Here is a 16,965-nt window from a genome sequence, read left to right as displayed (position 1 = left end):
TCATGCTGTGGAGTAGCCTTGCTTTCTAGAGTACATTTTTCTTTTTTTTTTTTTTTTTTTTTTTCTTTTTTTTTTTTTTTTTTATCTTTTATTCACGTAAACTCTTTCCATGTCAAAATTAGTGATATCTTAAAATCATGCATTCTCTAAATATTTAAATAGTTTGTATATGAATGAATATAAACATCATTGGGATCATCATAGTATCTCTCATGTATGGTGCATATACTAATTACTAAATTAAATTTAAGGACTTTAAAATTAAGACCTCAGTATAATGTATTTTTTGGTAACTAGTTCATGGGATTCTGGTAAACTGATACACTTTTTATTTAAGAAAAAAAACCCCAAGAACCAAACCAAAAAAAAACCCAACCCAGATATACTTCAAATGAGAAGACTGGCCTGTTACATGTCTCAATATGGGGTCATACATAACATTAATTTGCTTCTTTCACCAGCTCATGTCATTTCTAAATACAATAGGAACACTTTCTAAAAAAAAAAGGGGGGAGGGGGGAAGTAAGGGGTTTACAGTAAACCCCCATGATAATTAAAAAGAATTATCTTGTTCATCCCCACTAAGGTTCATAAGAAAAGGGTATTTTAGGCTCTTAATAGTCTTTTTAAAATTAGTGTTAACCTCAATTTTTGAGAGTGATATTTATTTCCACTTGGCAAGAACAAGAATTTTAATCTGATCCTACTGCTTTTTCTCTTGCCAGGGTGAAATTCCTGTGACTTCTTCCACATTCAATTATTGAGATCTTTATGGACTGACTTCTTCCCTTTGTTATTTTTTGAGGGACTGCTTGTGATACTTCTAATGTCGCAGTAAAGCTGAGCAATGCACATGGCAAAGAGTGATCCTCACCTTACTAATAAGCAGGATTAATAAACAGGGTGAGAATTTGATGTATGAAACATCTATCTATTTGCTCAAAAATGTAGTAGCAAGTTCTTCCAGGTTAATGTTGCCTTTGCAGAGCAACTACTTTTACCTGCTTGGTTTCATGTAACTGCGTACGAGTAAGTGAAATCTTTGAGCTGGTGGCAGCGTGTTACGTTTCTGTTTACTTCATTACTTTATATGCAGGACTTTCTTATTCCTCAAGAGGCAGCACTGTTAAGATGCTGTGTAAAATTTTCAGACAAGTGCTGAGGTACTCCAACAAAAAAATGCGTCTTATTTATGATGTGTCGAATTACTGTTCTGAGAGTAGACCTTTTAGGTTGCATTCAGCCTTTAATTTGAGTGAATTTAAATAGCATAAAATGCCTTTTAGTTGGAATTTGGCTTGCATATTATATCTCTCATTTCAATGAAAAACATTCAGATGCAAATACGGTTTGTTTGGACTGAGTACAAATGCCACTATCATGACTGATGAAGGCTTTTGATCACACATCTACAAACTGAAACCTTAAAAAGGAAGAGGCTATTTGGACTGGCATCTGCAGTGCCATGAATTATTTAGTTCCCATTATTCATAAATCTCTTTGAAGAGAAGGCTTATGAGGTTTTTAAGGAGGAGTAGTCATAGTTGTGTTGCCAGTTTCTATTTATTCTGTGACTGACTGCATGTGCAAACTTCTAAACTGCCAGAGTTGTGTTGAATATGAAAGAGGTGCATGTACGAACTTCTCAGGAATGGCTCTGAAAGGTTGCTGTGGTTTCCTAGGATAAGAACGGGGATGCCTCTGTTGTTACTGTCTGCTTTGGCGTGCTCCAAGAGGTGGGCAAAGCAAGCGCATGTCAGTATAATTTGGTGAGCTACCCGATTATCTGCTAGGGACCTGGCTGAATCTTGCAGAGCACATGTTCACAGCTGGAGTTTGTTCTGCCACTCATTCATTGAGCTACAAATCTCTCCTGGCTGTGCTCCGACAGCAAAACAAAAATAGCAACACCACCCTCCTTTTTGCATTCTTTCACTGAGAGTCCTTTATGCTACAAACGGGTGACGTGTAAAAATGATTGAAGCTAAACGCTATATATAAACACTCTTCTGCTATAAAGGGCCTTTGCATGCTTGTTTAGCTCATTTTAATTGTGTAATAATGTTGTCTAGAAGATGCATGTTGGCAGAGATGTCAAGGAATGAGTTAGAAATACCCGATAGTAACTTGTTTACCTGCCTTCTGGGCTGGTTTACTGTTTGGGGATTTTTCCTTTTCTCTCTTTTTTTTTTTTTTTTTTTTTTTTTTTCCCTCAGGAGGGTTTCAGTTTGCTGAGGAATACCTTGGGTAATTCTTTGTCTGGTATATGTTCCTCCAGGATGTTACAAAACTCATGAATCAAAGTACTGTAGGGACTCAACATGCAGTTATTGTACAGTTCACAAATGCCAGGGTTCACAAATCATTTCTTTACTATAACACTTTTTTTTCACTGTAGGAGGAGTAAGAATATTTTACTTCAGAAGTCATAATTAAGAGGATTACCCCAAGAATTGCATCATTTCCTGTAAACAGTCACTTTGACTAGGTTTCTTCAATTCCCTAAAATAAAATTACTCAAAAGTTTCTCAAAAGTATTCCATGAAAGTGTTTTCATTTTTCAATTTACAGTACACATTACTTTAACTTGATTTCACTCATTGTTGTTCAAATGTACCGAAAAGCATTATACTTTACAGGCGGTAATGTGTATATACACACACACTTTTGTATGTTACGTAGTATATCATTCATACATATATATGTCACACATATATTGCTTTATATATTCTTTTATATAATATAATCATGGACATTATATATTATATAAAGCTATGGGTATTGGATGAGTAAGTTTATATAACAGAATATGGTTATCTTACATAAAAGAATATATTAATATATGCGCAATATCTAGTATATATAATATGAAATATATAATATGGTATGCATATAAAATAGATCTAAAATAGGTATACATTCATATTCTTTTAAATTCTGGGAATATTTTCACTGATGTGAAAGGAAAAAGAAATGTGAGACATGAGAAGGGCAAGAAACATATGCTTATTTGCTACATACAAGAAAGGGGTTTTGTTTGATTGGTTTTTAAGGTGAGTAATTTAACAACCTTGTGGCACTGTTAGAAGGAAGGATCACAGGCAGAGACCATTGTAATGATAGTAAGGAAGTAGTTATTAATAAGATATGAAAACTGTCCTGTCCTGTTATTATGTTAAGTATTCACTTACAGTTATTGTGGAGTCTTAGTCTATCTCCGTATATACTATATCTCTTATTGTTTAGAAATACTTTCTCAGTATTGAAATGCTAAAAATATAGATGACTTGAGTTTGAAATTTTGAGATTTCTATAATACCACGTCTCATGCACATTTGGCTCGCTGAGCTTTATGATCCGGATCTTTGAATTTAACCCTCTCTCCTTCTTTTCACCTCATCTTGCCTTTTTTTTCCTCTTCTCTCTGGCTTCATCTTTTTTACCTTCCTGGGTTTTAGTTTTTATCGTTGACTTTGAAGAACTTTTTTTTGTCATATATCATTTTGAGTTCATCTGAATATACTACCTTGCTACATCTCTTAGACTCAGGTTTTAAAGATCCTGCACTACCTACATGCCATGATGCTCCAGTCTTTTAATTTTCATTCTGCCAAAGTAGAATGACTCAGTTTTTAAAGTTCCTGTGTTATCTACAAGCTTTGATGCTTCAGGTTTTTCATTTTCATTCCACCAAAGCAGCAGAACTTGCAGAACGTTGTTTTCCTCATTTCAGTTACTCCTAGCAGGCACTCAGAGGCTCTCATTGGGCGCTGTCTCTACAGTGGCCCATGGACCATCATTAGTGTGTCTGCTTGCCAGGTGCATGTGCTGGCTCTACTTTGACTGCGAACACACCGTGGTAAAGATGTTTTCTAATAAGTCCTTATTTTGACGACTCATAGACAGAACTGAGCAATTAATGAAATACATCTGGTCTGTTTTAGAGGTATGACCAACATGTACATCAAAAGACCAAGAGTGAAGGGCACGTGATGAAAGGCCCCAGTACAGAACAAGTATGTGACAACCACATCAACAGCTTGTGTCAGCAGTCTGTGGATGTTCTCGTTAGACTGGCAAGCTGTGAGCCACCCCTTTTGTAAATAACTCAGATGAAATGCAAGCTGAAGAGTGTTTAAATATCAGTGTAATTTTTCTCATGTTAATTGCTGACCACCTAAGCAGAGCTTTTCAGCCCATGAGCTTAGTCCTCAGCATTAAAAATAACTTTTTTTTTCTTGCTGCAAAAAGCTTCCAGATTACATATTCCCTCACAGTGCTTCCAGCTTTTTATATACCAACACTTCAGGCGTATTACTGCATGTAGTAACCTGAGAGTGATATGGAGAGCCAGGACTACTGATAGCTGCTGTAAACGTAGATCAACTCTTAAATGAATCTTGCCTACAGACAATTTCAGTAGAGTGGCAATATAATTAAAGGAGGGATAGAAATCTTTTTAATGCTCAGATCAAAGAAAATTGGGGCTCAGGTCAATATTAAGAGTATCATATATGGAACAATTATATCTTCTTCAAAACTATTTTTATTTTTTTAAGCTTCTTTAACAGTGTTTTAAATTCTGAATTTAATATTACTTTCTTTTCTGCCTGAAAAACCTAATGGCTGTTTTGTGAGTTTTCAAATTCTGAATTTTCAAGCATATGCTTGTAGATTCTGCATATTCATTCTTCCATTCTCTTTCTAATACAGAACTATCAGCTTGTTTTTCTTTATACAAGAAGAGGATGGGGAGTGGGTGTAAAATCTTAAGTCCGGAGTTATGAATTGTTTGAATTTGTGAATTTTCAGCTGTAGTTCTCATAACTATGGAAAAGTTGTAGAATGCCTGACAACTTTTACTGCCTTAGATTGTATATTCAACACATATATACATTTAAAACCATAGCAGGAGATGAGAACTATATACAGGAAATGAAATGGGTTTTAATATGACTATTTAATGCATGTAGTCAGGTAAAATTTCAGACATGCAATGAAAGATGGTGTGAGGTCAAAAAGATCTATAGTAAGGATTAAATTTTTCTCTGGACAGTGCATCCCTATAAAAATAGTTTCTTATTTACGTGTCTCACACAAGCTACGAAAATAAGTCTTACTCAGTAAGTTTTGCCAAGGCAACTTTTCACCTTAACAGCACTAGTAGGCATCAAATTGGATATTGCCTGACAAAATGGAGTGGCAATGAGTCTTTTCTATTTCCAACACTGAAGTGGAGTCCTTTTTTGTAAAGCCAGATATAAAGAAAAAAATAGTAGTTATCCTAAATTTTGGTATGATTATGAATAGCAGATGATAATTTACAGTCAAGTATTTGAACTTTGGCTATAATATGCAGTCTTAGGTTTTGGTTTTTTTCTTATAGTTTACCCGTGTTTCTTGAACTGTCAGAAAAATGTAGAAAAAATGGCAATAAATCACATGAAAAAAATGCAAGAGTTCTTATTTAATATTACTTCACTAATAGCAATATGATCAAGTTGAAAGTTTCACCTTAAGTTCCTTATCATCTAAACTGGGTGCAGATGCAATAAATAATTCATATGGAAAGCAATGTGTCTTCCTACCTTGTTTCTGAGATAAATGGCTAAGTATGTATTTGAAACTGAATCATTTGAGTATGGTTAGTACTACTTTGGCATGTTTTATTTTGTTCTTTGGGGGTCTTAACAAAACACCATTGTTGATTTGCTGTTACATCTTCACCACCTTTATCAATATATTTTTATATTTTGATTACTGTATAGATAAGTTTAAAGATTTTTAATTTGCTTTGATAAATGAAAAAATCCTGAGAAAAAAAGTTTCATTACTCTTCAGAAATGAATGTATATTTTTAATATGTATAACAATATGATCCATTTTTAGTTAAAATAAATTTTACCAAATAATTATCATCACATACAAATAGCTATTTTCAGGAGTATTGTATATAGTCCCTCAATTGTGAAGGTATTTTAATGTCTCTAAATTATCCTGTAAGCCTCACTTGTTCCAAAGGAGTCATTATGTTCTATGATATTGAAACCTACTCTGTAGAAGGTCTCAAGAGGAATGGCTATAATGTATCAGGTCAAGACAAGGAGTAAAGCATTCCAGTGTATTTCTTGAGATGACAACTGCAGTGATTGCAAGTGGTGATGAAGAAAATTCTGTGTAGAATTTTTAATGGCTGAATAAAATCATCACTGAAAAGTCACACCTGAAATTTTCATTCTTCAACTGAAGAAGAGCTTAGATTTAGAACATATTTACTGACATCTATTTAAACTTATGAAAATCCTATCTGTTGAGCTCTGCACTTAATTTATTATAGGGTTTTTTTATCAGTCTTGTCAGTTACCCAAGTTTGTCTTCTAATGTCTGGAAAAGCCTAAATTGATAATATTCGGGGAATAAAAAAAGAAAACTTTTTTTTTTTTTTTTTTCTGTTCAAGGTTTTAGTTCTCTGTCCTTTAAGATATGTGCTTGTTTCCATGTGCTTCAATTGCTGTCCTAGTGGCCTTTAATATATATTTTAACCTTATTAAGAAAGCATTTCATACGGATGATCTATTATGAATGTAACACTTCGTATGCAGAGATCCCATGGGCTGTGATATTAACAAAAAAAAAAAAAAAAAAAAAAGGGAAAGTAACCATGCAATGAAAGCCAGTTGCCTTCTCAAAACCTTCTTATGGTTTACAGTAGATGAATTAGTTGTATGTAGAGGTAACATAAAGAGAACCCTAGCTGTTTGTCTGCCTGCCTAGCTTCTTGCTCTTGATTACAGTGTTTCTGATTTCATGCTGGTTGTATAAGGGGTTTTTTTCAAATATGAGAACTCTTAAAGCTTTGTGGGTTATCACAGCTGTCAACTGTGAGTGGAAAATAATGTATATAAGCATAGTAGACTCAGAAAATGTCTATTTGTAAAAACATAGGATAGCATATATGTTAAAAAAACCCTAACATGAGACAAGAATGTCACAGGTTGCTCTTGGGTTGAGCAAAATGGACAAGGCATCGTTTGAGGTGTTTTGCATGCATTTATCTGCAGATGTGGAAAAAACCATAAGCTCACTGCTTACAGCTGCTTGTCCCCAGTCACAGTTATGTGATGACAGCTACTTTGTGCCTAAGTAGTTTGCTAAGTGTATCCAAGTAGGATCTTTTCCTTTCTACTCTTTCTGGAGACCTGACATAAACACGGAAGCTGGGTGAGTATCTGTGTACACACGTTTTGCATGATAAACAATTTGATAGTTTGCCTGAGGTGCTGAAGGAATATCAAAGCTTTGCAAAGATTTGGTTTAAGTTTTGAAATAACTGTAAAAGAGATCTGAGAGCAGAACTGACTACTTGTATCTCTGCCTGACATAACCATGCTTTACAGCCTTGTGGAGTTCTTCATTCTACTACTTCAGAGTTGGTTTTATACATCTTAAAACATTCTGTTACCTTGATAAAATGAAATATGAAAATCATATTTACTCTTATTCACAAACTATAGTATTTATTTGCAAGTGAAATTTTGTGATGTTTTATGGAAACCCAGTTTATGATGAAATTGCTTACTTGCAACTTGCATTGCTTGTAGAAGTTACATGTCCAGCTGCATTGTAACATGCATAAAGTTGTCATTTTGGGACAGGCAAATCATGTTATGTGGATGCCTTTAAGAGGAGCCTTTAGGGCATGATTATACTCATCTTCTAGTTTCACTACAGTAATATATAGTGTTATGTGTTTCCAGTTGCTAATGTGAATCACCTACAGCTGGAATCCTGAACTCTAGTGATGTTTAGATTATAAGATGCTTCTGGTGATCTCCATCATGCCAGTATAATAAGTATCAAGAACAAAATTACTGTATTTATAGTCTACTTTTCAGAAAGAAAATGGAGCTATATGTTCTTCAATATTTTGTGATTAGTATCACATAATAAAAGTCATTGCATGTGATAATCTAGTCACAGTTTTAAAATATTTAATGCGTTGAACAGCATATTAGAAAGTTTGAAAGATGCTTACAGTCATTTTAGCTTTTCCATTCCAGTATATGAATTGCTTCTCATTATCTGGGTTCAGTAATTACTATTTTACAAATCTATATTCTGTTGGGTTGGAAAGGAGAGATTCCGAACACCAAAAAATATTCTGTCATTACCTGGCATTGAATTCTAGGGTGATGCAGGGGGGGGGAGGGAGGCAAAACACTGGAACCTGTTCTCCTTTGTCACATTGCCTTTCAAAGTTTCACCAAGTAAAATACAATTTAATAGTGTTTCTAGAGTTGCTGTGTCCTGTACAGAAAAGTCTGCTTTTAAAGCAACTTCTCTAAACATTGTTTTTTCTCACAGATCACAGTAAACATGTAGCAGCTGCTGTTTTGATTTTCTGTTTGTGATTTAGTAACAGAACAGTTAACTATTATTGCCCAGGATGTATGGTCAGTTCATAGGTTTGCTAAATGCAGTAGTATATAGTAGTGTTTTGTCATTTGGGTCTGTGCATTAGCTTATGTAGTTTATGTCTGGCTTGCCTACAGGTTTTGTAGTGTGTGTGTGTGTGTAGGAGAAACATTAGATAAAACAGATTAGTTTACTTTTGTTTGACAACAAGTTGCTTATTTATGGGTTTTGGGGGTTTTTGCTAATTATGGGATGAATGTAGTCACACTGAACACAACTGAAGTCCTTTATGATCTTGTTAGTCTTGAATTTGAATGTCTGCTACTGGTGTCAAGAATTATATTCTTCAATAGAGTAGCAGATATACAAAAATAATGTGGTACAGTATGTAGCTTTGAGATAGGTTTGTACACTATAGATTAACAGTCAAGTTATTTTTTATTTGTGGAATTCATAGAATCATAGAATACCAGGTTGGAAGGGACCTCAAGGATCATCTGATCCAGCCTTTCTTGGAAAAAAGCATGGTCTAGACAAGATGGCCCAGCACCCTGTCCAGCCAAATCTTAAAAGTCTCCAATGTTGGGAAATCTACCACTTCCCTGGGGAGATTATTCCAATGTCTGATTGTTCTCATTGTTACTCTTATCCCCAGGAGTAGCTTGTACCCATTACCCGTTTACGTGACTCATTGTAAAAAGGGAGTCTCCATCTTCTTTGTCACTGCCCTTTAAATACTGGAACGTGGTGAACACTAATAATTCCCGATCACTGGGTGTCCTTCCCCATGTTCATATTCAGAAATACTTAAAGGTAAAACACAGCTGTTTGGAGGAATCTGGAAGATAAACTGCCTATCACAGCATATATCAACCTGATTCTATAGAGCATATGGAGAAAGGACTGTCAGAGAAAACTGCCTTCAGAAATGCTGAGTAAAATCCATGTCTAGTGTTCCCTCTCTACACTGCTGCAGATTTCTATCAGGATTTATATTGCTATTAGATTTCCTAATTAGAGAGGTGTGTTAGTATTCAAGATGGCCTTAATAAACGGGGAAAGTAACTTTAAAGCAACATAATCTTCTAAGGACAAGGGTGAAGTCCTATACTCAGAAAGGATAAAATAAACGCGTGAAAGCAAAATAGTCAACAGGCAGGTATACAATAATATGGAGAGGAGGACTAAGGGATCATTGTGGGCTTGAACACAAGGTGATGCTGTTCCATTAGAGCCAATTGCTATTTTGGAGTGCACAACCAAAGAGCTAGGTGGAAAGCATAATAAGTAATTATTCTACTTTGCACTAGTGCCACTTCAGCTGGATATCTTGCCTGATTTCAGATCAGTATAGATAAATTGTTGAAAATTCAGGAAAAAAAAAGGAAAGACAGTAAAGAGGAAGTTGGAAAACATATTAAGAAAGTGGATGTGCTGGTTTTGACTGGGATAGAGTTAATTTTCTTCACAGTAGCTGGTATGAGGCTCTGTTTTGGATTTGTGCTGTAAACAGTGTTGATAATACAGAGATGTTTTCTTTATTGCTGAGCAGTGCTTACACAGAGCCAAGGCCTTTTCTGCTTCTCACACTGCTCCACCAGCGAGCAGGCTGGGGGTGCACAAGAAGTTGGGAGGGGACAGAGCTGGGACAGCTGACCCCAACTGGCCAAAGGGATATTCCAGACCATAGGACGTCATGCTCAGCATATAAAGCTGGGGGAAGAAGGAGGAAGGGGGCAACGTTCACAGTGATGGTGTTTTGTCTTCCCAAGTTAACCGTTATACATGATGGAACCCTGCTTTCCTGGAGATGGCTGAACGCCTGCATGCTGATGGGAAGTAGGGAATGAATTCCTTGTTTTGCTCTGCTTGTATGCTCGGCTTTTGCTTTACCTATTAAACTGTCTTTATCTCAGCCCATGAGTTTTCTCACTTTTACCCTTCTGATTCTCTCCCCCATCCCACTGTGAGGGAGGTGAGTGAGCAGCTGTGTGGTGCTTGGTTGCTGGCGAGGGTTAAACCATGACAGTGGAAGAAAGTAGTTATTTAGGCGCAGAAGAGAAATAGTAAATCTTCAAATTTTGAAAGGGTTACCTTGAAGAAGTATAAGTTCTGTTGTTATTTATACTCATGGAAGGTATGAGAAGAGTTAAGAAATTGGACTAGTGTCCTACATATGATAGGTACGTTATATTTCAGGAAAACAATTTGCCATTGAGAGGACAACTGTGCACTAAAACGGATTACCTGGAGAGCTTTTGGAGTCCCTGTCACTGAGAGTTTTAACAATATGTTAGGCAATCTGTTAGGAGAGGTCCAAACGTAATTCATGCTGCTTCAACCCAGAGGATGCAGTAGTTGACCTCTTCATAACTCTTCCAAATTTGCTTTTCAATTGTATCTTCAAGAATATATATTTATGTTCTAAGAGGAAAAATTATTACAAATCAGTATGTAGATTCATAATCCCTAGCATGTAGCATATATCCAATGTGTTGTATTTTATACACATTTAACACTAGAGTTGCGATAAAAAAAGTAATCATTTTTTATCATTGCAAAATCACATGCTTTTTTTGCATGTTCATTTGTAGCTTTTCTCTTAAACCCTGAGGGAAAAAATGTATAAATTCTTGGAACCAAAATGTTCTTCTTTTTTCGAAGATCGATCAATGACTTTAGTAAGTGAATTGTATCTCTTTCTGAGGGAAATTACATGATGTCTTCTTAGAATCAGAATGCATATATTCCTATATAAGTCTTCATCTCTTTATTTGTATAACCATTAAAGATCTGTGCAGTCATGCTTATGCAATTACATGGAATTCAAACGTCCCACCTTCTATTATTTATTCTATCCTTGCATCATTCTATCCATAACACAAATTTCTATCTGCAATGCCACTGATATTTTAGAAATCTCCATGAGAAGAGTGTGCAGAACTTACATAAAAAAAGAATGTTCACTATAAAATGCAAATGCATATCAATAAAGGCAATCAAATGAGGGGTCAGAAAATCAGAAGTAAATAAATTTAGCATGAGTATGTATCTAGGGTTTTTTAAACTGTATCCTAATCTAAAAGAACTACTACGGTCCCATGTTTCTTTGTCATCTGTTGGCCACTCTTCAAGACTAGGCAGCAATCTCTTCCTGAACGCATGAGGCTCAAAGTCCCACTAAGAATTTCAGGCAATGATGGTGGTTTCTTTCTCCTTCAGTGGCTTTTGGAAAATGCTGCTGTTGAAAAGGAGGCGGTGAAGCATGCTGCATTACAGCACATAGTGGTATCTTTGCTTTGAATGAGGCTCTTAGTCTGTGAGAGCCTAATAACTTGCATTATTCTCTGGAGAAATTTATCCTGCTAAGCCTTCTGTCACACAGAGGAGCTTTTCCAGTGAGAGAATCAGAGCTGGCATTTAGGTGACCTAAATGACCAGTGATGATCCATCAGTTTATCAGAAGAAAAAAAATGCAATTGTTTTCCTCATCATCATAAAATTAAGAAGAAAATTCTAAATTTAGGTAGTGTAAAAATAACCTCTTTTCCTTTGAAAACTGGAAATCTGCATTATAAGTTGGGGGTGTTGGGGAGAGGGGGTTGCTTTGTTTGTTGGTTGGGTTTTTTTTAATGTATACTGCTTCTCTGATAATTTTTAGTATTCCATGATTGCAGAAGGTTTTAAGACTGGAGTAAAAATACAGATTAATAACTATGTCCATCCTATAGATTGTTGATGTCTTTTTTATTGAAGACAAGAGGACCGCCAGATTTGCTGGTACTGTAGGTTACTGTATTCAGTAGAAAATCAGTGCAATGTGCTTTATGAGTGTGACTTTCATCTTAGTTCTTTTCTTTAAAAGAACTATTTAGTCATTATGGCATTTAGATATTGTACTTTTTTTTTCCTCTAGCTGTGTTCTTAGTGCATGTAATAGGAGAAATGAGAACAAGACACTGACCTCAAACCTTTCACTTTTTCTTTTTTTCTTTCTCCTTATTTTCTGAAATAAAAGGTTAGGTAAGCTGGACATCTGGAGGAAATACTTTTTCCCTTTTTTATTTTTATTGAGCTATTGAATTAATTGGAAGGATGTGGGGGTTTTTCCAAAGACAAAAGACAAAACCCCAAATCGAATAATAAATCACATACAAGAGAAAAATAAAATAAATGCTATATCAAATCTGTCTAAAAATGTCCACAAAATTGAACAGCATAGAGACAGCTGAGTGTGGAGAAAATATTGAACAACTTGTAGCCACCATTTATCAAAGAATGCAATTTAACAATTGTTGGCATAAAAAAAAGCAAGAAGTCAGAAAGATACATCACAGAAAAATAAAGCACAATATATTATTGATATTTGAGAACAAGGGTATATTAGGGGTTTTGAAATTTGAATCCAGCTTTTTACATTCAGGCAATGATTTTTAAAAGCATTGTTTCAGCAGCACAGCTAGAGCAGAAACGCTTTTCTGATTTAAAAATGCCCTAAAAACCTTAGTTCTATGAAAATTAACTGCCATGATTCAGGACTTGGCACAATTTTCCTCCCCTTTCCTGATTCCTCAGAGTGGCCTCCCCTGAGATCTCTGACCTTGACTTCTTGCTACTTTGTGATCCCCTCGCTCCCAAACCTTTCCCTAGTAGCCAAACCCTTTTGTTTTGCACATGCTGTGACCAGAAGAGCTTTCAGACAATAAACTATTGTTTAATCTCGATAGAACTAAGGATTAATAGAAGAGGGTTTGTTGTTTTTTTTTTTCTCAGTCTTACCTAGAAATCTAGAAGCTCTGCCATGCCTTTCAGCCTGAATCTTGACAATATGGTCTTTCTTCCATCTTCATCTTTCTTCTCTGGTCTTTAAAATCTTCCTTAGATTCCAACAAAGGTCACTGTTCACACTTTTCTGTAGTATGCCTCCCTATCCAAAATCAATTTTCTTACAAAAGAGAAGGTAGAGTAACTAAAGAAAAATGCCCTTGTAAATGTATTCTGGTTTTTAAAGAAATCCATGATCATGGGGATTGAAGAAGTCATTGCCTTTCCTTTTTATCCATTTCCTGATTGGCTTGTTAATTTAGCCAAATACAGTAAGTGCCAGCCAAATACAGTAAATTCCAGTTTTCAGGTTACTTTGTACCCATGAATTATTACTGGCCCATCCTAATCCATTCTAGTTGTATTACAGAAGTTTCAAATCAGTATCCTACAAGTATACTACTTTGAGAAGTGAGAGACCTACTGCCTTGAAGAGCTTGTCTCTTTAGTCAGCAAGCAAGGAAGTCTAGGTGGGGAAGAAGAGAATGTGTTATGTGAAATGCAGAGAAATCAACTGACTTGCTGAAGACGTAAAGCAAATGTAGATCCTTTGACTGTAATGTTGTTTGTTGAAACCTACAAGTCTTTTGTCACTGACTTCAGTGGTATAAAAAGCTGAGTTATCCCATGTCTGGTGTTCTACCCAAGAGACCAGCCTCCCTCTGCTGAATTTCAGTCTTGGTGATGCTCATTTGAAACATTTATCTATGCTTTGTCTATGCTCTTATGACTTTTCACATAGTAAGCAGAAGAAGAGGTGGATAAAAAATTTCAAACATACTGGATATACCTTGAAACTTGTCTTCTCTTTACACAGAATGACAAGGAGAGTAAAGAGGGAAGACAGAAATATTCTTTCACGTTTAGGAAAAGAAATATTCAATGATAACAATAAAAGGGATTTTTCCTTCATGCTAGGTATCAGACAGATGGGTTGTTGATGGAAACAGCTCCAGCTAGTTCTCTTCAGTAGGCAGAATTATATTTTGAAAGACCATTTTCAGCTAATTTGGCTGTTGTGCAGTTTGAACTTTATGAATTGACTTGTAATTGGACCATGTTGTCAATGGAAAAACTTACAAGTATTGAACATGACATTTTTAAGAAGGTTACTGTCATCTAGTCCTCTATTAGTGGATTTGCAGAGAGTTATAATTGATCTAACAAGCTTAGTAACCTGTCCTATTTTCAATTATAACGTACAACCTCATTTATATCTTTTCTTTATTTACTGGTACATGATAGGTCATAATTCTCTGTCTAGTGCTTATGCTTCAGAATAAAGCCATCTAATCATAGAACGGTTGGATTCTTTTAATATACATGTCTATATGTACCTATAGTCATAGATTATATGCAATTTACATCTGCATGTATGTGGGTATATATTTATTCTGAACAATTAAAGTATATGTATAATTTTATATATACATCTATTACATATTTTCTATATATATACATATTCATATACACACATATATATGTTTTTATTCTGAATGGTGAATGTGAATATAAAGTCTCCTGTTGCTTTTAAATTACCAGGAGGGGCGTGTTTCCTCCAGACCTTTCTTAAGTTTTAATTATTATTCTGGCTCAAAGTGATAATGCGTTCATGTAGATGTAAATCTCAGGACTGAAAAAGAAGGGGAAGCATAAGAAAATAAACAGGTTGATGAACTCAGTGCATTCATTATCATCTTATATTTGCATGAAGGAGAAACTGTTCACTTATTATAAAATTAGAATGGCACCATTAATTTTGTTTACTAGGCAAGCAATTTTTAGTGCATGTGAGTTTTACTGGCTGTTTTGCAGGTGAATATTTCTTGCTAAGCAGCCTTATGGAAAGAGCTCTGCAGAAGCATCTGCTTTTGTTGTACCTCTCCAAAGTAGAATTGTTCTGTGGAGTAATGCTGATTTCAGACATCATGGGACTGCTTTTTTTATTTTGTTTCCACTGCCAGGAGAATGATGGCAATGCAGAATGGTACATCTGGAAGTAGAGGAGAGATCAGTGAAGAAACTAAAACAAAACCAAAAACAAAATCAAAGAAAAAAGCTAGAGAATTGCCTTTTTTTGATGTATTCGTAAAGTTAAAAGTTTAATTTTTTCAACAATTTCTTCATATAAGGCGACTTGGCCTTCACTGTCATGCTCTCCTTACTTGTTTAAGTAAACACTGATTGGTGAGACACCGGACAAGACGAAAAAAAAAAAAAGAAAAAAAATTAAAACCCAAACCAAAACAAAAAAAACCCCACAACTTAAAACCTTTAGGTGTGAACAAGAGAAGCAGCAAGAGCAGATTTGGTGTTTCTCCTTTTTTTCCCCTGTCTTTTGGTCACAAGCATAGCTGCCTTTGAATTGTTAACATAGTTCTGCCTTGCAAGAAGGGCCAGCAGAAGAGGAATTTTTTTTTTTTTTTTTCCTGAGGTACCATTTTTTCATGAATATGCTCTTGAATGAATTCCTTTTCAGAGTGCACTTGAGGATTTAAAGAGCTGTGGATGGTATCTTTTGTGTAATTTACAGCTAACAGAGTGATTCCTTTTTCACTTTGGGTTCTGCTTAATATTGTGTATCAGCGACATTATCCATGAGCCTCAGAAAACAGAAAATAATGATTCTGTTGATTTTGGCAGTAGGGCAGATGTTAGCAGAACATCTTAAGCTCCTATTGTTTTTTTTGTGACCCAGTTGTGCCTTTAGAAATAATAGCATGAAACTGTGTTGCTTCAGGAGATTCAAGGAAGGCTGTAGTGTCTGTCCCTTGTCTGCCCCTATTTCTCTGTTTGAACACTGATGTCTGTTTGTTAAAATATTGTCTGCTCCTTTTGCTTTGCGTGCTCCGCTAGGTTGCAAGAACAATCTGAAGATATAGGCTTCAGTGCGGAAAAACAATGATCAAATAACATAGATTATAAATAATTGGAGTATCTGCAGTTTAACTGAAGTTTGTTTGCATCAGCTTCACAGGAGAATGATGTTTCAATAGGAGCAAGGGAATGACATAAGATTTAGGTACTTCAGAATGTACTTTTGGCAAGGCGAATTGTGCTGTAAGTTTTAGAATTCACAAATGTGTCTACATATGCTCTCATCTACTTGTGATTAATGGTCCGTGATTTTTCTGCACTCCTTGACATGCTTTTTGAGTGTGTTTTGTGATATAATTTCTAAATTCTCAACATAGGTCTTCTGACAGAATCATAGATCTGAACTATCTCATAGTATTGCAGTGTCTCAAATAAATAGGTCAAATAATCCTAGAAATGGTGTTGGTTAACTTTGAATCGATAGTGATAAAGTTTCTCTGTATTCTTACTTGCTCAAACTTCTGTCTAATCTATCTTTGTTCTCTTCTTCTTGTGCAATCTTTTCCTTGCTTCCAGTGGCTGCTACAAAGAACAAAGCTAGAGGTGAGTTTCTGCTTGCACTCTTCAATTTGCATTGCATGGTTCTGCAGCCCACATATTTTCTCACAAGGTTTTTTCTGCTTCTCAAAACTGAGAAAGATATTTTTAGATCTTATGGTCTAATACATCATTTTTTACAATTTGGCAATTGCCCCTAAGTGCAGACTGTTTTCATTGTTTATCAGTCATCACTATTCATACTGTATCTTGTTAATTGTTTTAATATAGGAAGTTTTTAGGAAAAAAAGATAAAACCAAGCGCACTGTAGTTAGATTTCTGACTGGAGGGATATTGATGGAATTTTCATA

General features: G+C 35.3%; 1 protein-coding gene across 3 annotated transcripts in view; it reads left to right on the top strand.

Annotated features, from left to right (window-relative positions):
- The window catches only part of CADM2 (cell adhesion molecule 2), a 677,296-nt gene that overhangs the window by 432,595 nt on the left and 227,736 nt on the right, over positions 1 to 16,965 (top strand). For 2 of the 3 annotated variants that reach the window (XM_049825026.1, XM_049825024.1), the window contains exon 2: positions 16,633 to 16,659. The exons of the other annotated variant lie outside the window; for it this stretch is intronic. In XM_049825026.1, coding sequence (XP_049680983.1) covers positions 16,633 to 16,659 — 27 coding nt within the window. The remainder of the gene's footprint in view (positions 1 to 16,632; positions 16,660 to 16,965) is intronic. 3 annotated transcript variants of the gene reach the window in all.

This window comes from Accipiter gentilis, chromosome 21 (genome assembly GCF_929443795.1).
Source record: "Accipiter gentilis chromosome 21, bAccGen1.1, whole genome shotgun sequence".
Lineage (NCBI taxonomy): Eukaryota > Metazoa > Chordata > Aves > Accipitriformes > Accipitridae > Astur > Astur gentilis.
Note: the sequence above shows the minus strand (reverse complement) of the source record. Positions and strands in the feature narration are given on the sequence as shown.